Source organism: Podospora pseudocomata, chromosome 5, assembly GCF_035222375.1.
Source record: "Podospora pseudocomata strain CBS 415.72m chromosome 5, whole genome shotgun sequence".
Lineage (NCBI taxonomy): Eukaryota > Fungi > Ascomycota > Sordariomycetes > Sordariales > Podosporaceae > Podospora > Podospora pseudocomata.
The window spans coordinates 3,346,361-3,370,311 of NC_085889.1; the positions used below are offsets into that span (position 1 = coordinate 3,346,361).

The window sequence follows — 23,951 nt, forward strand, 5'->3', positions numbered from 1 at the left end:
GACAGTTGCAATGGACCTTATATCCGCTGATAGGTCGGTATACATTTTATTGGAGAAGATTATTAGGGCTAGCTACCAGGGATAAAAAAACAATTGATCATCACCGTCCCATTAACGTGTAGCATTACCATGTTAGCATCAGATTAATGGATCTATTCCGAGTCACCATGGGAAAATACAGCCACGGTTTCTTGTTTCCCCCCCCAGTTATCACCGATGCAGTGCATCTTGCCTCGTATTGTCTTTTGTTCCACGGTAACAAAACCAGCTGCAGCCCTGTTGCCAGTGTGTAAGCTGGCCAAGTAATCCATCAACGGCGGCTTTCTTGTCAATCTCAATGCTGAAAGAAAGAAACCTAATTAAAAGGTACCAACAATGACATCAAATTGCCAGGCAGGCGATGGCTCTTTCCCTGAAGATGATAGAAAGTACCTATGGATCACACGACGGCAGTAGTTGCCTGGATAGTCGTTCCTTCCACCTGCAGAAATTTCTTCGAGCATGAGCTGATTTGGTGTCATTCCTGATCCGACAGCGGCCTCAACTTTTCACCATCATCCTAGTTTCCACCAATCAGTCGTCTTTTCACGCTTGATGTCGAGGCTATCTCCAACTCCCCCGGCCGGCAATACCTTTGTCGACATTCGTTTACTCTGTTGGTCCTGGCCGCATTGCCACCACATCGGTCCGATGCGTTTTTTTTGCTCCTGCCTTCTCCCGACAGTGGCGACGTGTTATTCTCTATCTCTTGCGTTCAAGCTGGCAAGACAATAGTCTCAATGCTAGGCAATCATCCGGAATTTGGCAGTCATTTTTGTTCCCGGTTGTCAGTTGCTTTGCCTGCCGCCGGCACCCTCGGAAGGAGATATCGCTTGTCGGATGGGTAAAGCAGAGCACCATAGCTGGGCAACCAAGACGTCTTATCTCGGCCTCGAAAGGGTTTGTCCCGCTAACACCGGACTAGAATCGATGCTTGGCGTCCCAGCGGATTGCCACATTCCCGGCAGTCTTGATGGCAGGCTTGGCCGCTCCGCACAAAACTTCCGAATCCGTGACGGCCTGCTTGGCGTACCGATAACCTGGCAGGAAAATCAATTGGTCATGGCTTTTGCTGGGGCTCCGACCTCTCTTACCGCTCAAAACCTCCAATCGCTCCAATGGGAGCCTTATCAATCGTCCCCCAGGTGCGGGATGCGCGAACCCCAAAACTGACAGCGCGCATCTTCCATCCCTGGCCCAACTCCGCATTCCAGGTCTGGTTCGCTGAAGATTTCAGGACGTTCCGATATCTTGAACACCTCCGCAGCCAAGCGGGCCGGACGACGACAAGCCTCTCACTACCGTCCACATGGTTACGGCTCGTCGCGTCAGTCAAGCTCCTCCGGAACGAGATACCGAAGATGGTCGTTACTGTCTCAACTGCGAGTTCTACCCTGTGTTGGTTCTGTTGGGCTGCATACCGCGGATACCAGGAGCTGGAACACATCATCACCTGTGCCCAACATGACTGAACAATGGAGATTGATTGGTAAAAGGGCGATATGCTGCCAAAAGAAGCTGTCACCTTGAATTCAATATTCCTACCTGCGTTTCTCCGCATGGCGGGGTAGCATTGCAGCTCCCCGCTGGCATGCAGCCATTGTCGTCGACATGCACATATCAAGCACACCATGTGCCAAGCCCTGTAGTCTCAAGACGGAGAACTTCAACTTCAGTCTTATCTCAGACTACCAATGTGTGATCCCGAGATCTCGGGATCACGGAACGGCGAGTTGTCTATCTGGAATGATAGCAAACATGCAGTCTCACCTGCAGTTCGCGCAGGTATAAGACATGAGTGTCTCGCCCTCGACAAGACACCACCTTTTCTCATCACCTCACTCACCCCCTCATCCATCTGCATCTTCCTTTGAGTTCGAGTCTTCTCACGAACCCAAATACCTTCGAGATGCTCGCCGAGTCTCTGGTGGCGGCCCTCTTGGCCATCGCCCCCGTCTCTGCTCGTCCGGAACCCGACCTCTGGCGCCGCGCTGTGAGCGCTGCTGACGTTCGCACCTGCGCCCTCACCGACGAAGCTCCTCACGTCAAGGCTCCCAAGGCTAACGCCTGGGCTCCCATCTCTCCTCAGGATGTCAAGGATGTCTGGAAGTTTGTCCACGATCCTGAGCGCGCCCTCAACCTCACGGACCCTGCCAACGCCACCCTGACCGACAACTACGTCTTCCTCGTCGATACCTTGTACCTCAACAAGACCCAGGTCCTCAGCTACATCGACGGCGATGCAGCTCAGCCTCCCAAGTATGCTCGTGTCGTCATCTTCGAGGGCGGCAAGGAGGAGCCTGTCTCTCAGGAGTACATGGTTGGCCCCCTTCCTGTTGGTGCTGAGACCACCATCGCCCCTTACGACTACCCCTTCAACGGCGGCCTTGGTGGCAAGATCCCCTACGATGGTCGCTACATGGATGGCAAGCGCACCGCTGGCTATCAACCTCTCCTCAAGCAGGCCATGACTGATGTCGCCGACATCACCAAGGCTCTCTTCAATGGTACCTACTACGGTGCCAGCGACCCCCGCACCGACATTGTTGCTGCCAACACTGGTCCCCACTCTCTCGATGGCTCCCAGTCCTGGATCACCATCATGTTCAGATACCCTGGCGCCGCCAGCTACGTCACTCCCATTGACTTCTACATCATTCTCGACATCACCGGCACCGACATCTCCAAGTACACCCTCCGCGGCTATGTCACCAACACCAAGTTCTTCAAGACTGCCGATGAGCTCCGCAAGGCCTTCGAGGCTGGCGAGATCATCAGCGAGTTCCCTCAGACCCGTGACCAGGAGTGGGCCCTTCTCAAGGCTGTCCCTGAGATGGGTGTTCGTGACCTTGACGACCGCATTGCTCCCCAGAGCATTGAGATTGGTGGCAAGCGCTACAAGCTCGACCGCGAGAACCAGTATGTTGAGTTCATGGGCTGGTCTTTCTACATGTCCTTCACTCGCATCCTCGGTCTCATGTTCTACGACATCAAGTTCAAGGGTGAGCGCATCATCTACGAGCTCTCTCTCCAGGAGGCTGCTGCTCAGTATGCTGGCAACCAGCCCAAGGCTGCCAACACTGTCTACCACGACACTTACTTCTCCATCGGTTCCACCTCTGCCACTCTCATCGAGGGGTTCGACTGCCCCTTCGGCGCCACCATGCTGAACGTCACCTATCCCGCCAACGATGTCACCGATATCCACCCCCAGGGTATCTGCCTGTTCGAGTCTGACTCCGGATACCCCGTTGCCCGTCACAGATATGGCAGCGGTGGCAACCCCAACGGTTTCTCCAACATTGCCGCCGTCAAGAGCTCTGCTCTCCATGCCCGCACCATTGCCACCATTGGTAACTACGACTACCTCTTCGACTATGCTTTCCACGTTGACGGCTCCATCGAGATTGAGGTCCGCGCTTCCGGCTATCTCCAGTCTTCCCCCTACTACAAGGACCAGACCAACTTTGGCGCTCGTGTCGGCCTTGGCACCCAGGGTTCTTTCCACGACCACATTCTCTCCTGGAAGGCCGATTTCGATATCATCTCCACCAAGAACTCCCTCCAGCGCACCGATCTCATCGTCGTCAACCAGACCCAGCCCTGGTTCCCCGAGCTCGGCGAGTTCGAACAGATGGAGCTCAAGGCCTACAACATGGAGAAGGAGCAGCAGTTCAACTGGGCCCAGAACGGCCAGAGCATGTTCTGCGTCGTCAACGACGAGGAGAAGAACTCCTGGGGTGTCTCCCGCGGTTACCGCCTCGTGCCCGGCCGCAGCAACGTCCACCTCACCACCCACAACTCCCCCTTCTCCAAGCACTCCTCCCACATCCTCAAGTCTCACCTCGCCGTCACCCAGCACCACGACAACGAGCCCTATGGCAACTCGTGGCAGAACGTTAACCTGCCCCTCAAGCCCCAGCAGGACTTCTCCAAGCTCTTCAACGACGAGAGCGTCGATGGTGAGGACATTGTTGTCTGGTTCAACCTCGGCATGCACCACTACACCCGCTCTGAGGATATCCCCGTCACCCTCTACTCCGAGGCCGTCTCCAGCATCGTGTTCGCTCCCCAGAACTTCCACGACCGCGCCCAGGAGGGTGATCTCCAGAACAGACGCTGGATCACCTCCAACGCCACCACTGGTGAGATCACCTATGAGGACCAGGGTCTTCAGCTCCCCACTTGCAAGGTTGCCCTCGAGGAGCCCGCTACCAAGATTCTTCCTTGGCTCAAGATCTAGGGGTGGTTTACGATCTGAATGAAGAACACAGGAGTTGAGGGGAAGAAAGAGGAAGATTTCTTTGGTTATGATTTTTGATGAAACGACACGATCTTTACTTAATATTTTGCATGCCTTATGACGGATACACACACATTGGGAATACCGGAACTAGTTGGGAACGCATACAACAGTTGATGACGCTGGGGCTCATATCACTCGCTTTATGATAGATATTTACGACGATGTACATAGATGCATAGACTATAGACTTTGGGGAGACAAGTTGATGGGGAGAGGGAGGAGGGGAGAAGGAAGAAAAGGTTGTTAATATTGGGCTTTTGTGCAGAACTTCTGGGGAGAGGGAGACTGTGGATATGAGAATAAGAAGTACATATTTGCCATTCATCATTTGCCACGCATAAACTGTTGTACCGGAGTTTACGGAGGTCCACGAGAATTTGTGGATGCTTCCAATTTCCTGATCGCGAGACAAGCAAAATCCGAGCCCACCTTTTCGATTTCCTCTTTCGGATGCCAAGAGGCCGCACTTAAGTCTAGCGTTATGGAGTATGCCAAGCACAACAGCTACGGTCAACCGCAGTTAACAGCGACGATCAACAGCCACAGTTGCGCGAGCCGTTCAGAGGATCCAGGCACGCCAGGGCAGGTGAGTTGATAGCTGTCGCAAACCATGGTGTGAGAGCTGTTGAGAGGGCCTAGGGCAGGTAGGCTGATAGGTGTAGGTGCCGTCGTAGGTGCCAGTGAGAGTGCCAGTAAAGCCCTGGGCACCTTGATAGGCAAGGTGCGTAGTGCGTTAGTTTGGCAAGCAGATAGGTTGATTGCCCTGTTGAACTGGGCCACTGGGCAGGTTGGATGTACGCTTTGCCCCACAGGCCCTCACCCCATCGCCCGGCCTACAGCCTCCTCCCTTCTGCAAACCCCGTGGCGTCATAGTACAAGCAGCTTAGTAAACTCGTCTAAATACTGCAAAGATGTAGACAGAGTCCTCAGTGATAAATTAGGCGTCATCTACGTCGGGCTCCCTCAATTCCACGAAACGTATTTCGGACGGGTGCCAGATCTTAAGGCAGCATCCGAGGCCATCTTCAAGAAGTGTAAGGAGGGTGTCGTACGGCTGCGAGGATTTGTAATAGTTGATGATATTGTTAAGTGCTCAAACAAACAGCTCCGGAGAGCAAAAAAACCTATCCTTATCCTTTCCCAAATATGTGGGCCCAGGGCCGAGGCCTTGGAGCAACTTGACTGCCCAATCCCACAGGAGTATTACCTCCCACAGCGGGCGACGAACCACTTTCTAGTAATGGGTGGAGCGGATGGTCGAGAGATATAAACCAGGACGACGTTTTAAGCTGGTTTGCAGAGCTAAGCGAGAAGCTGGCGACGCTCGCAGGAGATTACACGTCTATCCCGACACATCGACGAAGGCCACTAGCACAACCCGACAAGCCAATCCCGGGCTCCACTGCGATACGCAAGTTAGACGTCGGCTTCGTGGATGACCCAAAGGCCGGGAAGGACTCACAATGCCACTGGTTACAAATCCTGGTACCAGGCGAGCTGAAAAGCAACTCAGACGCCGATATAGCGGCGCAGGCGTGGCATGGTCTATAGACCTTGCCACGTATACGAGGGAAGTCTTCGCTGCTCAAGACACCGGTCGTTTCATTTTAGGCTTTCCTATTTGCGGATCTTTTATGAGGATATGGGAGTTTGATCGGCTTGGCGCTAGTGTATCGGAGAGGTTTAATATTAACCAAGATGGGTGGCGCTTTGTATTTACGGTCCTCGGGTTTCTCTAGATGAACAAAGAGGAGCTTGGCTTCGATCTAACATTTATAACGGCTAACGGCCAGCGATTTATCGAGATCGAGCGGAACGGCTCAAAGGAACAGCTCATCATTGATAAGTTGATGCAACGAGCACGTTAGGTTGCCGGTCAGGTTACAACATGCTGGAAAGCTCATGCCCAAGGGCAGCCATATATACCGCTCGTCATTAAAGATTCATGGCAGTATCCAGAACGCGGTGAGGAAGGTGAATTATGACCCGAGGCGACCAGGCAAAACGTCATCAACGTTGCCAGGTATTATTACCACGAAACGGTTCAGATATGTGGACCGGATGACGACGCCCGAAATAACGTCCGAGGAGGACTAGACTTCACCAGCGCCAAGACTTGCCAGCCGAAACAGTCAGCCCCCGGGGCCTCAGTTTTGCGAAAACTCCGCAGCAGCAGCGTGGCTGCTGGTAAGAAACGATCGTCCAGTGAAGCCGGCGCCCCTCTGCCACACAGCAAGCGGTCTTGCTCGGCATCTCAAGCTAGCGGTAATCTGTCAAATCGAGTGCATCGTCGTGTCATTATTCGCGAATATGGAACTCCTATCTACAGGACTAACTCCCGAAGGTCTCTGCTTGCCGTGCTTGAAGGCTGCGTTGAAGGGCACGAATCCCTACGTAAAGGCCGGCATCCTACACAGAGACATCTCTATCAATAACCTCCTGATCAACGAGGACATCAATAATCCCTCCTGGCCTTTCCTTTTGATTAACCTGGATCTTGCAATTAAAGGGGAACGAGAGGGTGCGTCCGGTGCCAATACGAAGACCAAGCACGAAGGCATTCATGGCAATCGGGGCACTTCTAGGCGAGCAGCATTCTTTCATGCACGATCTCGAGTCATTCTTTTGGGTGTTGTGGTGGATATGCATTCACCATGAAGGGCCGCACGAGCATAGAGTTATCGCCTGGTTCGACTCATGGAATTACATGGACATAGAGGGGTTAGCGACTCAGAAGACAGGGCTAGTAAGCCACGAGGGGGACTTCCTCAGGATCGCTAACGAGTATTTTACTCCTTATTATCAGCCACTGATACGTTGGGTCGACCGATTACGGAAAGTTGTCTTTCCAAATCGTGGAAGGTGGGAGAGAGAGGACACAGGGCCATATTTTCAGATGCGGCAGATCCTTCAAGAAGCCCAAATGGATCCGGCTATCTAAGCAAGAGCCAAGCAACCTGGTATTTGTATAACTACATTGTCTGCTCGTTTCAGTCGATCCCCTATAAGATAGAGCTATGATGTATCCAAATAAAGGCGAGCCGCACCATCTCGTAGACGAGGCCTGCATCTGCAATTACTATTTGTATATTCGGTGCACCTTTGAGTATCATATATATCATTGAGTGAGGTAATCGAGTGAGTTTCATGTGCTGCAGTTAGTGTCCCTTATTTCCTCTTTGAACGAGTAACGGCGCTTCATGTCACTGTCAACGTCGCTGCATTTTCAGCCTGGATGTTCCCGTCATTGGGTATGACATCGTCTGGGAAATTTGGCAATGACAAAAAGGCGATGAGTAAGGCAAAAAAGACCCTGGATCCCTACTCTTACTGCCTTGCCTACCTAAACATGTTGATTGAAGAATCAGATAACCGCTCAATTATATGGCAGGCTTTCTCGCTATGAACCTCAACAGCCGCAAGCTCTAACGTTTCCGCTTATGCCCCATATAAGATTGTGCCCATATCTTTCTTTTGAGGCTCAAGTGCTGAGCCGTAATATCCCAGTCGAGTTAAAAACACATGCTCTGGTGACACTTTTGCTTGCTCAGAATAGACCCCTGGCTACATATTACCATGATAGAGAATATTGCCACTTTTACACTTTTGCACTATTCTAGCAGCTAGTCTAAACCGGAACTTGCAGAAATTTACCTTGCAAGATCTCGCTGCCATTAAAAATGAAGCTATTCCCACCATGAAGACCAACCCCCAAATACGAAGTTTACCCGGGTGATGCTCCAGCCCTGTAGATACCATTAATCAGCTCTGCCTTTCTTCAATCTCTTAGGCAAAACATTGTCTTCGAGGAAAATAAGCCTCAAGAATATGAGAATATACACATCAGAGCTGGGTTAGACAAAGACAGATGTAAATGAGGGATGTGCCCAAGTAGTGCTCTAATAACGTGGGCGGAATGATCTTGTCTCCAACGTGCCTGTTACATCCAATCAGCCGCTGTCATTATCCAAGCAGAAAAGTGAGGCAAACAATCTCGTCCCTCGCATCTTTGCATGTCATCCCTGTCTGCACGACCTGCAGGTTATTACACATTGCGGGAGCGTAAACCAATCAACTATAGTATACTAGAGCCGTGGCCAGCCTTTTGTTCTGTGAAAACGAAAGAGACAAAAGAGCCGCATTGCGCCCCCGATAGTAGTGCTGAGCCGTAATGCGTTATGCCCTTGTTCGAGTGGGATAAATTTGAGAACGAAAAATGGCCAGTTCAGAAGGTCATTGGGTACAGCCGATCATTACACAAGCCAGGCCAGTCAGGATGATTTCTAATATTGGACCATCGGTCGCTTCCGATTGGCCAACAAATCCCCTGCTGATTCAAGAACCTAGTGAAGAACCAAGAGAGAGCAGCTTCACATTCCTGCTTCTCTTACTGGCTTAGCATGCATCTAGCAGTCACCCTGTCCACAAAATAAATAACACCCGAATAGGTTTACCCATATAATATTATTATAAACCTTAAATTAAAAGATAATCAGTATCCTTTTAAAGATAGTAAATAGGTCTCTGATGATAACTAAAAGGCGTCCAAAGATATTGAAAAGGCCTATTAATCTTGCTCTTCAGGTATAGTTTACAACCTATATGGGCTAACTTACTCTGAGTGTCTCAATTATTTTATAAAGAGAGTGACAGTGCATCACGCCGTGACACGTAACCAGAAACTGACCTATCAGCCATGTTTTTTTATTAGAGCAAATCCCAAGTCGACGTCACCATGCAGGAACATGAGGAATTGTCTCTCACACCGAGCATTGTGGCCAATAAAAATTGACATGCTAGAGCCTTGGCCTGTTTTTCCATTTCAAATTTAGCAAGTATCAATTCAGTCGCCTTTTTCCGCTGAGCCGTGATATCCATATGCGAGTGTGCTTGATTCGCAAAAGCAGCGACAATTCTTATGACCCCGCCACTTTTCGTTTCAGTGTTCATGCAAGTGCAGCTTGCTGAGCCGTATTCCCCCCCCCAAAATCATGGAGTTCTACGCAGAAAGAACCCTAAGCTCAAGGTAGGTAGATGACTGCCACCACTCTTTAAACCAAGTTCGATAAAGCCTTCCATGTCATTGGCTTCCCTCTGAAGCTTCCATCCATCATTTCCAAAATGGTCTCGATTATTAGAACACGGCCAGCTTGAATGATGCAAGCAGTACTTCAAAATATTGCAACCACAAAATGTACCTTCTCCTTGAGCAACGATTTGAAGACGTCCCGCGTGGTAATTCTAACAGGTGCCGGCTACCAACGTGACTCAACATGCGGCGGGCAAAATTTACGGCTCAGCCGTACAGGTATTGGCCCAAAGGCCGCATTAAGATGAAAAGAAAAGTATGCCTTCCTCTGATCTTTTTGGACTTTCATTGGTTAAGTGGTACAGGACGCAGTTTCACACGAAACACACCGCCATCACTGCAGGTTTGACTACTCAATGAAAAGCAAGGGATTTCACTGTTTCCGACTTCGAGAGCTCCAAACTTTGAGGGGTCGCTGAGCTGTAGTCTTCTGGTAATGCGGTACTCTAAACCCGTGGAATAGGCGATGTTAACATATGTCCAAGTGCCATCATTTACCCTGATTTGAAAGGTGATAGCGAATTGATCAGAACCATGCTTCACTGAACTGCTAGAAGTTGGGGGGACAGAACTGACAGGCTCCGGACTTGGAAGATAGCCGAGGCAGATTCTTTACCCACTGTTCTGTGTTTTTTTGCCAGCCGTGGACTTGAGAGATGAATTCTGCCTCGAAAATCACGGCTCACATAGCTCCGCCACTCTGATAGCTCCGCCACCAAGTCGAGGATGAAAAATGGCCAGTCCTCATCTACCTCTCCATTCCATTGGTCACTCGCATGCGCATGACGCGTCCTGGGGTGAAAAACTTGTCGACACCACCCTGCTGCATATCTTGGCAACGCCTTGAAGAAAGCCTTGCGTGCTGGAGACGGAAATTCCTGCTGCTCCCTGAACAAGTGCACAAGAATGGCTAACGCTCTTCGGAAGACAAGACATGCATACACCTTTCGGTCATTGGAAGGTCTTTGATGGTTGATGAAACAGTCCATACTAAGGCACAAAGGTTCAGCATGTATTGGCTGTCTAACAGTCTGTATGTTTGATGAGGATAACAAGCGACCACCCACCGCTTTAGTTTTGCATGAAAACGTATGCAGAAGGGCTTATAGCCCAATGATTGCTCTCCTGGCGAGAGTCATAATACTTTCTTGCTTTTCACGAAACAATCAAGTGTTGACATCTGCTCCTTTCTTTTCAATTCTTTTTTTACCTAACCTCGGTGAGTTTGAGGTAAAATCAGCAGAGCCGTCATCCAGCGCGCGCATGGCTTGATTTCGGGTTTGCTCATCGTAGACTCGGGATACATATTTATGGGATCCAATTTACCAAGTCAGACCAATGTGATAGCTAATGAGGGTGTAGCGACAGCTTGAAACAATGCTCAGGTACTCTATTTGCACTAGTCATAAGAGAAAGCTAAAGTCGTATTGTGGAAGAGGAGCAAACAAAGAAAGAGAAGGGCCGTTCAAGGCGACTACGTGATACCCCTTCAGATGGCGCCTTAAGACCCGCTTTTATCCACGCTTTTCGACCCCAAATAACCCCTATTTCCTGTTAGCATTTCTTCATAACATCCACCCATAGATCCAGGTGAAGAAGGAGAGATATACCAGAAGCGAGTCGAGCTGTTCCGCTCTAATCCCACGCCTGCGCTTTCCAAAGCCTCCACTGGCTAGTTGAAGTTTTGCCTCTTGTCTAGAGAGAACATTGCTCTGAGAACACATACCATGTCAGTGATCTTTCCTTCTGCGATCCATGCCCCAGGAAGATGTTGGGGTGTACTTACATCTTCAATGGTGTGCTTCACGATATATCGTACTATTGCCACCTGTTCTGTTTGCCCCAGACGTAAAGCTCTGCCAATGGCTTGGAGTTCAACGGAGGGGTTCCACTGTGGCTCCATGAGATAGATACGACTTGCGACGGCGAGATTGAGTCTGCGAGAAAGAGGTATTAGTTCTGAAGCGCTTGGGAATGTAGGACTGCTCTGCCCACCCGACTGCCCCTGTTCCCAGTGTCATCAGGAGGATGTTTGCGCCAGATGAAGATCGAAAATCTTTCAGAATGCGGATCCGCTCACCGAGCGACAGTGAGCCATGGATACAGTAGAATGGAATGCGATAGCTTGTCAGAAGCTCTGATATTAGGTTAAGAGTTTTTTTCCAAGATGAGAAAATAATGCTGGGTTAGTAGAGGGTCAGCACTTGGATGTTTTGTCTGCATGGAACAGCTTAGGTCATCCGTACCTCTTCTGCGATAAGTGCATGGAGATATCCTTCAAGAGAGCCAGGAGCTTCGAGGGGTATTGAGTAGGCATTTTTGGAGTTGTATGACTAGGATTGCCAAGAGGAAGAGAATGCTGGACTTGTCCGACAGGGTGAAGGGGACATTGGCTGCCTGCGGCGTGGTATTGCGGCATACAGGCGCGGCAGACAAGGTGCAGACAATCCGGGAGAAGTAGGCCTCCGTCGGTATCAGGCCTGTCGTTGATGGAATATACTTGCCTAAAACAAAAAGAGCAATCTGCCTCGTTGTTCTGCTGTAGGTAACTAAGCACTTCGTCCATATCCATTTGTGGCATTGGCGAGGCCGTCCCCGACTCTCGCTTGGGGATTCCGTTGTTGCAAAAAAGTCGAAGTTTGAGCAGTGATTCCAGAACTGTTGAGTTCAGCTTTCCTCGCCCATGTCCACTCACTGCCCTATCAATCTCACGTCGGCATTGTTGTTCTATATTTTTGTACTCCTGGCGTTCTGCTGGAGTGAGCTCAACATCTCTCAGTTTCGGCTCTGGATCTGGCAACCCGAGAATATCTCTGGTTCGCCTCAGACAAATGCTTCCCAAAAGCACACGGAGATTCTTGAACCGCTCCCGTGACTTGGCTGTGGATAAGTTAGCAATATACTTTCGAAACGTTGCTGGGTTTTCGACGCTGGGCACCCTGAGAAAGGATACCAGAGCCCCGAGATCATCGACTGAGTTCTGGATAGGTGTCCCTGTTAAACACCATCGATGTTGAGCACGTAGCTCAGCTGTGGCTTGGTGTTGCTTTGTTGACGGATTTCGAATCTCATGGGCTGTGGACAACCCAGGTCAGCAAACACAAGGTCAAGCGTGGAGATGGTTGACACACCTTCATCTAGCACGATCCTAAACCAGTCAATGAAACGCAAAACAGCCTGCCCTTTACGTAGCTCAGCAGCAACAGTTGCATATGTGGTCAATACAACATCGCTTTCCAGCAGTTGTTTTCGGCTTCTGTCGTCCTGTCTTCCCTGACCGTGGTGCTTGTGCCACGTAATATAGCCGGGGTAAGTGTGTCTAGGACATGTCAGTTCCAGACAGACATTCTTGTTGTGACAATCTCATCACTCACTTCCGAATTTCATCAATCCAACTGTCTATAAGCACTAGAAGCATGTTAGGTTCATATCGCAGGCGGGGCGCGGTATTCTGTGCTTACGTGAAGACGGGCAAACAACTAGGGTTGATCTTGATGCCACCACGGCTGCAGACCTCTGTCCAGGATTTTTGCCTTGAGAAAGGAATGCGCTCGCGCGGCCCATAGATCCTGCAATCGTCGACAGGACCACTAGAGTTTTCCCAAGACCCATGTCATCTGCAATAATTCCCCCTTGTACATCCCTGGCCTCTTTGGACCTCCCACCCGTAATTATGTGCTGATATCTGGGACAACGTCAGTATCCTGATGCCGGTAATAGTGTGAAGGAACCGCATACAAGCACACCTCCAAGTCCGAATCATCATCCTGACACTTCTCCCAGAGACTCATCTCGGCGGGAAGGTCTCCAGTCTCGCGTCTAAGAATAAAATCAAGAGCTTCGGCCTGGTGGCTGTATTATATGCATTAGGAATTGACCTTTCAAGCATTCAAAGAAGACAACACACTCGAGCAGGGTCGTTCTGATGATGCTTCTGTCTGCCACAGACTTAGCAAGGATGCTATGATATGACAAAGAGTTGAGAATGCTATTGATCTCCGCAGTATCGTTGGTGGGCTCGACCTCGTTTTGCATCACTCTTTTAATCCTGTCGTTTGCTGGGGAGTGCGAATTGTGAGACTGGCTGTTGTGAAGGGCGATGGGGGTCTCAGAAACCTCTTTCCCGAGAACCTCTTCTGGGTGAAGATAATGAGGATTGTAGTAAGTAAAGCCGTCAAGCCCGAACTGTGGTTGTTGCAGGAAAAGTTGCGCCTTGGACAGAACTCTACCAACATCAGCTGCATGTCGTCGGCGACCGTATATGTTGAGATCAAAGTTGACGACGGCCGACATCCTTTCTCGCTCCCAGCGACGCATCATCCTCACCCACTCCTCATGTGAGATGAAGGCCTGCAGACGTAATTCTACGTCGCGGGAAAAGGCTTGAAAGTGTTGACACACTTTCTTGTTTAAAACGGCAAACTTCAACCCCTGAAAGTCGAGCGCATAAAAGGCGCCTTGCTCAAGAATATCATAACACTGGAATGGTGAGAAGGTGGCATCATAACGGATAGGAGGTTGTGTCCGCAGTTGAGCTTTCAAGTCTGGTATCTGGAAAATGTGAGCATTCCTGGTTTGCACTCATACAATAGTGGCTTTATACACTTCCAAAGCAAATATCTGCTTCATCGACAGTATGCGTTGTGGTGCTGATCGCGACATCAGGCTCGAGATTGGGGTGTGCAGCGGTGGTATCCCACAGTTCAGGTGACTTCCCGGCCAGCTGATAGCTCGTGTCTGGATATGCGTCGCCATCATATGGTCCGTACTGTGGTTCAATGTGTTGGCGTATCGCATGAGACTGATCACATTGCCAAACTGCGTCAGGCTCCGTGTCTTGATGGTCATTTGCGAACGGATACGGCCTCTTGGTAGGAAACATTTTGACAACAACAAAGATTGTTGGCAGGAGCGACGAGATGGTATAACGATGTGTAGTGCTGAATCTTGGTTGGATGGTGAGTTGTGAAGTGTGGCTGGGGCAATCAACTGAACACTGCCTCAAGAGGCAGCTTGGCAGTCGCGCTTGCTGGCAAGCCGCAAGGCAACCGATATGAAGCGCGGACCACTGCAATGTTGTCTGAAAAGAAGCAAGTACCTTCCGGTAGCTTTCTTTCACTTTAAACTCTTGCAGACAATTGCCGTCAGAATCAAGATCAAGCCACAGCACCCTCAGCAATCAGGATGGCGGCGTCATTGGCTAAGGCCACGGCTGTCACGATGGCCGTGGCAGGGCTTGGAGCGAATGATGTTCATCCGGGAGCTCCGTTTGAACAGGCGCTTGAGCAGTTCAAGAAGGGGCTACGACCAAAGCATCGATCAACATTCCAAACAACCACGCTTCCCGATCTTCTTGCAGCAATTGACAAAATTCAGAAGGAGCAGCACTCCAATCGACGACTTCAAGCCGTTGGACGATTGAAGCCCACCCTCGAAGCGCTTAATCAATTGGGCAAGGTCGTTGAGACGTTTACAAACACATCCGAATTTGTCGCTTTTGTCTGGGTGAGATTGCATGAGATCTGCGACCGACTCAATTGGCCTGCTAATATCTCAGGTACCCAGGGACCATTGAAGTTCTTGATTCAGGTTCTAGCAATCTATCCTTGGTCTTTGTTCGTCTTGCTGACGGGGAAATAGATTGGTAGCTCCTTTGTGGAAGCATTCACTGAGCTCCTTAGTATCTATGAGAGTCTTGGAGAGGAGCTGCCGCTTGTCCAACAGTACGAAGCCATTTTCTCGAAGGATTCAGACATGAAGAGGGTCCTGGCCTATCTCTACAAGGACGTCCTGGAGTTTCATCACCGGGCGTTGAAGTACTTCCAGCAGCCGAGTATGCGTTCATTTCTTACTCCGCCCACAAAGCGTCTATCTTCTACCTGGGGTTCTATGGCTGTGCACTAACAATGCCAAACCCATTCAGTGTTGAAGCAGCTATTTCAGGCAACCTGGAAAACTTACAAGTCTCGGTTCGACGATCTGATCAACGGCATCAAGAGGCACAGGGAACTAATTGTTTATCACGCCAATTTGTTACGTATCAAGGCATCCTTAGACGACAGACGCAACATAGATCAGCAATTCAGCCAGATTGCCGGCGCTGTTAACCAGGCCAGCCTGTCTATCAAGGCATGTTTGGATGAGCGAAAAGTCAGAGACCAACAGCTCAAGGAGATGGCTGACGCCGAGAGCAACAGAAAGCTTCGCGAATTGCAGGGGTGGCTGAGGGCCAGCAATGTTGCCAATGACCAACATGAGTTCTGCAAGCTTCGAGGCGAATACCCAGGTACAGGATCATGGTTACTGGATAATCCAAAGTTCAAAGAGTGGTTTGAAACACCCTGTCAGCTGATGCCTCCAGTGTTGTGGCTCAATGGTATTCCAGGTGCAGGTCAGTGTCAGAAAAGGAGCCATCATTTGCCTTATGCTGCTGACTTCTTCAAAGGCAAGACAATTCTCGCTTCTTTAGTTGTCAAAAAGGCCCAGCAGCTCAACCCCCCTCCGGCCGTCTTGTACTTCTTTTGCAAACATGGCGACAACGAACGAGACAATTTTGTCTCCATCGCACGTAGCTTCCTCTCTCAAATTCTTCCGTATAATCGAGATATACTGCTTCCATACTATCACGATAAATATCAGAGTAGCACGGAGGCAGTCCTGGACACCCGAAGCATCATCGAAGATTTACTCAAGGTGTCCATTCGAAATTTCCCGCACGTGTACATCATCCTGGACGGGATTGATGAGTGCCCGAGGAAAGAACGCGACATCATCGCCTCCTGGTTTCGCGAACTTGTTGAGGACCTTCCACAGAGTAATCCCACACAAATTCGATGTCTGTTTGTGAGCCAAGAAGATGGGGTAGCACGAAAGGACTTTGCGGGTGTTTCTGTGATCAAAATTCGAAGCCAGGACAACCTGCGCGACATTGAACAATACAGCGCCAAGTGGGCAATCGACATCCAAAAGAAATTTGAGCTTCCCGACACCAAGCGAGAATCGATCGCAAAGCTCATTGTTGACGCTGCCGGAGGTGAGTACAGTATTCAACGCCAAAGTCCAATCGCTAACTCACCATCTAAGGCATGTTTCTACTTGCCAAGTTAATTTCCACCAACCTTCTTCATCAACTTGATGTCGAGGAGTTGGAATATGAGCTTGAACCAGGACGATTCCCGCGCGAGATCAATGCTGCGTAAGACTCCTAACCTTCAAGTTGAAAGCGCGGGACAAGTAATTGCTGACGTCTGATTTCTGTTTACAGTTACTCTCGAATTATCGTGAGAATATTCGACCATGTGTCCGAGTCGGAACAGCACGGGAGTAGGATGCTACTGAGCTGGCTGGTTTGCGCCAAACGGTCCATGAAGTGGCATGAGATCCAGGGCGTGAAGTCCATTGACTTGGAAACAAAGTCGGTAGATTTCCGACGCTTGCGGTTTCGCGTTGACTCAAAAGATCTTTGCGGATCGCTCGTTGAAATCCGGTCCGACGGGACGGTAGAACTTGTTCATCTGACCGCTAAACTGTAAGATCCCTATGTCCCCATTCCGTCTTACCACTCATGCTTCTAACCTCGTTCAAGCTTTCTTATCAGTGAAAAACATGTCAACCCAGCGCGAGGAGAATTGCAACTAGCTTCTCTGTGCGTCAATTATCTCAACCTTCCTATCTTCAACGATGAGCTTGAACCCAAAGAGAAGCATTGTCTCATCCTTAATGGGTCCTACGCGTTCATGGACTATGCCATTATTTACTGGGTGCGGCATCTTGAGGCTAGTTTGGCATCTCTGGAAAAAGACGGTACCGATGCGCGCGATATTTCCGAGACCCTAGAAGATTTTATTGAGCTTCACTACATCAATCCAGCCACTCACTTTCCCGTCTCACAAGGAAACGCTGCAAGACTTCGCTGCTTTGAGGATCTGGATTGTCATGACCGACTGCAGCAGGCAGTCATATCGACACGAAAGCAGCTTACATTCTACGGTGAGATGAACAAAGCCGAGATTGCCCTCGACCTTGTGGACATTGTGGAGAGTATTCGAGCTGCACTTGAAAGGCTGCTGCTAGGGATCCAGAACGGGGATGGGGTGGCAGCCAAGCTTGAAAAGCACTATGGTTCTAACCTCTTCAAATGTCCCAGGCTCAGCTGCAAATTCTTCACGAACGGGTTTGCAACCGCTGAGCAACGGAACCAACACCTTGGAAAGCACCAGAGGCCTTTTCGATGTGCCATTGAGGGTTGTTTGAGTGGAACCACCGGTATGGCGTCGGAGAAAGAGCTACAAAAGCACATGAAGGAATCTCATGGCGGGTATCAGTCTCACGACGAGTTTCCAGACAACGATGAAGTATATCGGAGTCTCCAGCCACAGTTATCCATAACCAACTCCGGCAATCAGACAGTTTTGGTAATTCAAGAGCCTACCGTGGCGGAAACGACAACAACTGAAGCACCTGAAGCCCAAGACCCAGCATCTGATAATGTCGCCCGCGAAGTGATAGGACATCAACGGCAGCAGAGTAATAAAAGACAAAAGATTGAGTACATATGCTGGTTTTGCTACAAAGTCTATAACCGCAAATTCAACCTCGACTCACATCTTTTAACTCATAGCGAGGACCGGCCTTGGAAGTGCGACCTCTGCACCAAAGCCTTTGCGCGGGAAAGCGACTTGAAGAGACATCGGCAAGGCCATGATGAAGGGAGCCATTTTCCGTGTCAAGGGTGTGGCAAGAAGTTTGCACGCCGGGATACATTGGCGAATCACCACAAGTCAAAGTTGGGGAAAAGGTGCTTGTCAGCCTTGAATTTGCAAAACCATGCTGAAGAGTCAACTCCATCGCCGTAGAACTCCCAGCACACAAACTGTACAAAATGTACCGCGGCTACCTCAATCAGAGGCCTGGCCGCGGGATCGTACTCCTAGTTCGCCATGTCAATATTAAGCTGATCCCTTACCAAATAACATCGGCATAACCCGAATTCATGATAAGCAGAATGGGTGTGTTCAGGTATCACTCGTAGCCCTCACAAACACCACGCACCAAAGGTCCGTTACTGCAATCCCAGCCCATCCTCTGCAACATCCAGACGACGTCGCATCATATCACATGTTTCAAGCGCGTATCATGGAAGGAATTTTGCCTTCACCAACAGTCCCTCGGTCAAAAAGGGGGAAGTCACGAAATGCCAAGCCGGCCACTCGATACATGCCGCTTATTAAGCCAACAGCTTGGCGAACCAATCACGCAACAAACGACGAACGGTTGTATAGTGTAGCGGTTATCACTCCGGATTCTGATTCCGGCAACCCCGGTTCGAGTCCGGGTACGACCTCATCTTTTCGCCTATTCTTTTGGGCCCAGATCGCCGGCGATTTTAACTTTTTTGATGTTGGCACCTTTGCCACAAAATATTTGAGACACCAAAGTAGGTTAACATACCTTAAAGGATAGTCATAGGTCTTAAAAGATAGTTTGAAAGGCTTCAAAGATAGTTAACAGACCTTAAAGGATCGTTAAAGGACCTATTAATGTACTTTTGAGGCAAAAGGTAGTTCACAGTATAGTATGGGTTAACTTACTTTTGCTGTGTGAATTACTTTGTGGGCAGGGTGGTTGGGTAATACAATGGCTAGCATTTTCATCTTCAAGATGACTGCTATATACATGCAGCATGAAAAGTCTAACATTATCAGCATCACCAGCATGAGACAATGTCGTGGTGCCAGTGGAATTCCGTGTTTTCCTCCCACCCCCATTTTCATCTATTTTTTAAAATAAAAAAGTCTAATAATCAAAAAGAAATCGCTTCAAACAAAAGAACGTAAACATGATTTTCGCCAGAAAACCAACAGCCCTCCCAGTGGTATCATATTTTCCTCATCCCAACATCCAACTCCCCTTTTATTCACCATCCCACAACCCCTTCTACCTGGCATGTGCATTCTGGTAAGTGATAGTAGCAGTCTTGGTCTGCACAATACCACCAGGGTTAATCGCCTTCTCGGACCCGCTCTCGCTCTTCCTGGTCGGCTCCGAGGAAGCATAGTCATCGCCCGTCTCGACGGCGACGACGGTCTCGAGGGGGTACATGATGTCGTCGTCGAAGCGCTGGTACTTGTCGCGCTTTTGAGATTGGGACTGGTTGCCGCCGCCGCCGCCGCCAAAGGTGGGGGGGCCCCCGGACTTGGAGAGGCCGCTGTTGACGGGGTAGGCGGAGCGGGCGTTGGAAGAGCCGAGGAGGCGGGGGATGAAGTGGTTGAGGAAGGGCTTGATGGTGGGGAGGGTGCCGCAGATGACGGAGAGGTTGGCTTCGGCGAAACTGGGAAAGGGGGGTTAATTAGGGGAGGGGGATAGGGGGGAAGAGGGGAGGCTTACATCCAGAGGAGAACGGGGCCACCGCCCCAAGATTGGTCAATGTCTCCCATGGAGACGATCAAAGCGTGGAGACGCATGATGGAGGTGAAAGACGTGCTGGATAATGGGTTAGGATGGCTCTTTTAGCTGAAGTAAAATGGCAAATAAGATGGCTTACATTCCACCGACGCTAAAGGCAGCAATCAGAGCGATCTTGTGCTTGAGAGGGACATGAAGCTTGACAACGATTGGAATTGGCACCGCCAGCACCATCAGATCGGTGATGGCACCGAGGATAGCCGTGGCCTGGTACAGAGCGGGCCGGTTGATGCACTCGCCGGGGATGCTGATGTCCCAAGCTGACTGGACGGGGTTGCAAGGGAAGATGGCGGCGAACATGATGGCGAACGATGAACCGACGACGATGAACATGACGACGTAAACGGTAATCTGGTACCACAATTGTGGCGCTAGCCTTCGATAGAGCAGCAAAAGTGCCAGCTTGGCGCCACATTGAACCGGGTTGTACAGAATCGGCAGGAGGTAGAGCGCTCTGAGGAACAGGAGGAACTTGGTGACGGGCATTTCCCACGAGTGTGTTCCCATGATTCCTCTCATAAAGTCCCCTTGATGGCTTGTGTTAGTGTGTGTGGAGATGAGTTTCTGGGTGTTGGGCAACATACGAACGATCATGGACTGCAGCGCGATGGAGCATCCCCAGGCAATGATCAGAGAGGCATCTTCGATCTGAAACCTCCTTCTGATGAATGCCTTAGTGTAGAGATGCTGCATCATGAACAACAGAGCCAAGAAGTTACCAACTCCAAAGAGCCAGTAGGCCTCTGTCACGCTGTTGCGCGCTGGGTTCTCAAAGTCCACCACATAGCCCTCCGGTGGGGGCATGATCACCGGCACGCCATTGACAGTCGGGAGTTGCATAGCCATCTTGTCGTATTCGGCGCCGTCGACTGTCCAGAATCCGTAAGTGTGCCGTCGAGGCTGAAGAAGGGGACGGGTTGAGTTCGATGTTTTGTCTGTTGTTCACGCCCGCGCGCTTATCTATCCGATTCAACTGTCGAGCAACAGGAAGTGTCGAGAACAAAAGAAACAAAAAGGAGTGAAGCGAAGGAGACTCTGTGAAGGAACATTGGCATGTCACTCATGTCAATCCACCGTGTCTATCTATGCATGACTGTGTCTGCTACCCTGTTCTTCTTCTGCGTGGCGGTTTGGGTGTCAGTTTGCGTGGGAACCGGGCATTGCCGATCAGCTTCATCACATAAACAGCCAATTTTGCCCGTCTTCGTTTCTCCCTCACCGACCTTGATGGCCAGAGAAACGGCAAAAATTTGTGCCGGCAGTTCATCAGCGCAGCATTTTGGAAAGCATTCGGTCTGGGGTGGGAGAGTGGGAAGCAGTCAGTACAACGTCGCCAGGGTGGTCGTTGGGACTAAGAGGAGTCGAAACAAAAGACAAGGGGAGGAACATGGGATGTGTCAGGGAATTTGATAGGTGCTGAATCTATAGATGAGGCTAGTCAGGCCAAGTCAAGTTAAGCGTGGCAGAAATATCCACAATAACGGCTGCCAGAATCCACTCTGCTCCCCCACCCTGCAACCTCTTGCAGCATTTCCTCAGGAAATCACCCACAAGTTCTTCATGCTTTGCTTCTTTGCTTCTTCATTGCCCCCCCCGTGTCCCCTCCGTGCTCCCCCACACGGTCCAGCCACTGCCTTCGTCTCGCGCCGCCCCGTGTCTGTGTGTCTGTCCGTTTCCCTTTCGTTGTATCAACGGCCACCCGTACCCCCACACGCTGTCACGTCCTTTCTACGCGATGTCTCCCGTCTCTCTTGACATCCGCCCAAAAGGACGTTGCCGAACAAACTTTTTTTGGCTTACCGCCACTTGACGCAATGGAACGGAGGCGTGTCATTGCAGGAAGTTGTCACCTTCTGCCACGACGTCCAAGACCGAGGCCGGTAGAAAGCTGCCGACACGAAACCACAGACGGCGATCATTAACCTGCTCGCCTTCAATTACCGGTGGAGGGTTGCATATTCTCCGTTTCCCCCCGCAAATAATGCCCTCTTCCTCCAATCACTACGTGGCGTTCTTGCAGGCACCGGACGATGTCGACACTTTCAACTCTTCCTGCAGCTCTCGCTTGGCCACCCGCAAGAATGGGACGACGTGTTTGGGATGGCCCAGCACGCCCAGGTCTTGGGAGATATGCTTTCTGTTGCTGTCCCCAGTCTCCGGGGAGCTTTGCCGTCGACGTACCTTGCATCAATAGCCAAACCTCGGGCTTGAACCGAAACCCGGTAGCGAAACAAACCCCCTACATAAATGACTTGGCCCACTGTTGAGGGAGGGATGAGCATCCTGCACTACCAACACACTCGTTTTTATTGCCCCGTGGGCCATTACACTCCTTCAAGATGCACTTCACTCACCTTCTACTTTCATTCTGCTCCGTAGCATCAACCATGGCCGCCATCACCCCAAGACAGATCCCCTCCAAGGCCAAGTGCCTCCTCGACGCTGGACTTGGCGAGGCAGTTCTGGTTCGTGGAGATCCCCAATATGCTGAACGCGAGGCTTCATATTGGTCCAACAGCGCAAGGCTGAGTCCAGCTGCGATCCTCCGACCTCGCAATACCAAGGAGGTGGCCCTTGCCGTCAAGGCTCTTGCTGCCGCCAAACAGCCATTTGCCGTCCGTTCCGGTGGTCACACCAACTGGGCTGGCTCCAACAACATTGCCGGCGGCATCACCATCGATCTCGGCTTCTTCAACACCACCACCTACAATGCTGCTACCGAGACTGCCGATATCGGCCCTGGCTCCCGCTGGCGGGATGTCTACTCGGAGCTGATCAAGCACAAGCGTGCCGTTGCCGGTGGCCGTGAGGGTAATGTTGGTGTCGCCGGTCTTTTGCTCGGCGGCGGTAACACCTTCTTCACTGCCCGCCGTGGCTTCGCCTGCGATAACGTCGTCGCCTATGAGGTCGTCCTTGCCGACGGCCGCATTGTCACCGCCAGCAAGACCAGCTACCCCGACCTCTTTGTTGCCCTCAAGGGCGGCTCCAACAACTTTGGCATCGTCACCAAGTTCACCATGACCGCCATCCCATCCGACAAGGTGTGGGGCGGCATGGCCTTCCTTCCCAAGGACATTGCTCCCCAGGCCGTTGACGCCGTTGTTTCCTTCACCAACAACGTTGCCAATGACCCCGATAGCAACCTCGTCGCCATGTTCACCCACATGCCCGACTTCAAGGACATTGTTGTTGCTACTCTCTACGCCAACATGGCCGGTGTCGAAAAGCCTGCTGCTTACAAGGAGTGGCTTGCTCTTCCCGAGATCATGAACACGGTCAAGAACACCACCATCGCTGAGATGGCATTCGAGTACAACATCCCCGCCAACCTCCACGACATCTGGTTCACCCTCTCCCTCAAGAACGATGCTCGCATCCTCAACAAGGCTGCCGAGCTCCACGTCAAGCTCGTTGAGGACCTCAAGGCTTTTATCCCTGAGCAGACCTTCACCACCCAGTGTCTCTTCCAGCCCCTCCCCACTGTCTTTGGCAAGAACTCAGTTGCTGCCGGTGGCAACATCATGGGTGTTGAGCGCCAAAAGTCTAACGGCGTTCTGTTCCTTGCTACCGCCATGGTCCAGACCCCTGAGCAGGAGAAGAAGGCTTACCCTCTTGTCAAGACGTGGGTTGAGGAGGTCAGGAAGTTTGCCGCTACCATTGATGGTGGTCTTCAGGAGTGGACCTATCTCAACTATGCAGATAAGAGCCAGAACCCTCTCAAGAGCTACGGCCCTGAGAACATCCGCAAGCTGAAGGCTACTGCTGCCAAGTATGATCCTCAGGGTGTTTTCCAGAAGTTGGTGCCCGGTGGGTTCAAGGTTTCTAACCTTTAACACATGGACACCGTTGTGTGGGAGAGCGTGACAACACTGATGGACGATGGATGGGTGAATGGTCGCTGGGATATACGAGCATACGGGTATTGACTGGATAGGGATGATAATTGGGGGAAGGGGGCTTAGCATGGGGACTTTCAGGAGCGTGTTGTATTTTTGTTTTGTTTGCTTTGCATTTGCTTTGTCATAGCTGTTTTGGTTTGCATTCTGAGCATTA

At 50.7% G+C, this 23,951-nt stretch overlaps 6 protein-coding genes and 1 non-coding gene across 7 annotated transcripts; 5 read left to right on the forward strand and 2 right to left on the reverse strand.

The window, feature by feature from the left end:
• Positions 1-1,948: 1,948 nt before the first annotated feature.
• On the forward strand, positions 1,949-4,282 carry QC762_507980 (uncharacterized protein; the record flags this gene model as incomplete). The annotated part of the gene is made up of 1 exon (XM_062891210.1): positions 1,949-4,282. One exon carries the CDS (start codon positions 1,949-1,951, stop codon positions 4,280-4,282), a length of 2,334 nt encoding a protein of 777 aa, XP_062742531.1.
• Positions 4,283-7,052: 2,770 nt separating this feature from the next.
• On the forward strand, positions 7,053-7,286 carry QC762_0084850 (uncharacterized protein; the record flags this gene model as incomplete). The annotated part of the gene is made up of 1 exon (XM_062883980.1): positions 7,053-7,286. The coding sequence occupies one exon, from the start codon at positions 7,053-7,055 to the stop codon at positions 7,284-7,286; it is 234 nt and encodes a 77-aa protein (XP_062742532.1).
• A 3,515-nt stretch (positions 7,287-10,801) lies between these two features.
• QC762_507990 (uncharacterized protein) lies at positions 10,802-14,645 on the reverse strand. Its single transcript, XM_062891211.1, has 12 exons — positions 14,135-14,645; positions 14,038-14,083; positions 13,339-13,985; positions 13,173-13,286; positions 12,896-13,119; positions 12,809-12,842; positions 12,566-12,753; positions 11,681-12,509; positions 11,430-11,615; positions 11,221-11,371; positions 11,045-11,146; positions 10,802-10,978 (listed from the first exon to the last, which is right to left on the reverse strand). The coding sequence occupies exons 1-12, from the start codon at positions 14,314-14,316 to the stop codon at positions 10,949-10,951; spliced, it is 2,733 nt and encodes a 910-aa protein (XP_062742533.1). The 5' UTR covers positions 14,317-14,645; the 3' UTR covers positions 10,802-10,948.
• On the forward strand, positions 14,393-18,437 carry QC762_508000 (uncharacterized protein). Its single transcript, XM_062891212.1, has 6 exons — positions 14,393-14,939; positions 15,075-15,267; positions 15,358-16,467; positions 16,518-16,629; positions 16,699-16,962; positions 17,032-18,437. The coding sequence occupies exons 1-6, from the start codon at positions 14,619-14,621 to the stop codon at positions 18,287-18,289; spliced, it is 3,258 nt and encodes a 1,085-aa protein (XP_062742534.1). The 5' UTR covers positions 14,393-14,618; the 3' UTR covers positions 18,290-18,437.
• Positions 18,438-18,705: 268 nt separating this feature from the next.
• Positions 18,706-18,777, forward strand: QC762_0084880. The gene has a single exon. It is a non-coding gene; the product is annotated as a tRNA-Gln (tRNA).
• A 358-nt stretch (positions 18,778-19,135) lies between these two features.
• Positions 19,136-21,055, reverse strand: QC762_508010 (uncharacterized protein). The gene is made up of 4 exons (XM_062891213.1): positions 20,483-21,055; positions 19,978-20,425; positions 19,821-19,916; positions 19,136-19,764 (listed from the first exon to the last, which is right to left on the reverse strand). Exons 1-4 carry the CDS (start codon positions 20,742-20,744, stop codon positions 19,371-19,373), a joined length of 1,200 nt encoding a protein of 399 aa, XP_062742535.1. The 5' UTR covers positions 20,745-21,055; the 3' UTR covers positions 19,136-19,370.
• Positions 21,056-22,237: 1,182 nt separating this feature from the next.
• Positions 22,238-23,731, forward strand: QC762_508020 (uncharacterized protein; the record flags this gene model as incomplete). The annotated part of the gene is made up of 1 exon (XM_062891214.1): positions 22,238-23,731. One exon carries the CDS (start codon positions 22,238-22,240, stop codon positions 23,729-23,731), a length of 1,494 nt encoding a protein of 497 aa, XP_062742536.1.
• Positions 23,732-23,951: the final 220 nt, after the last annotated feature.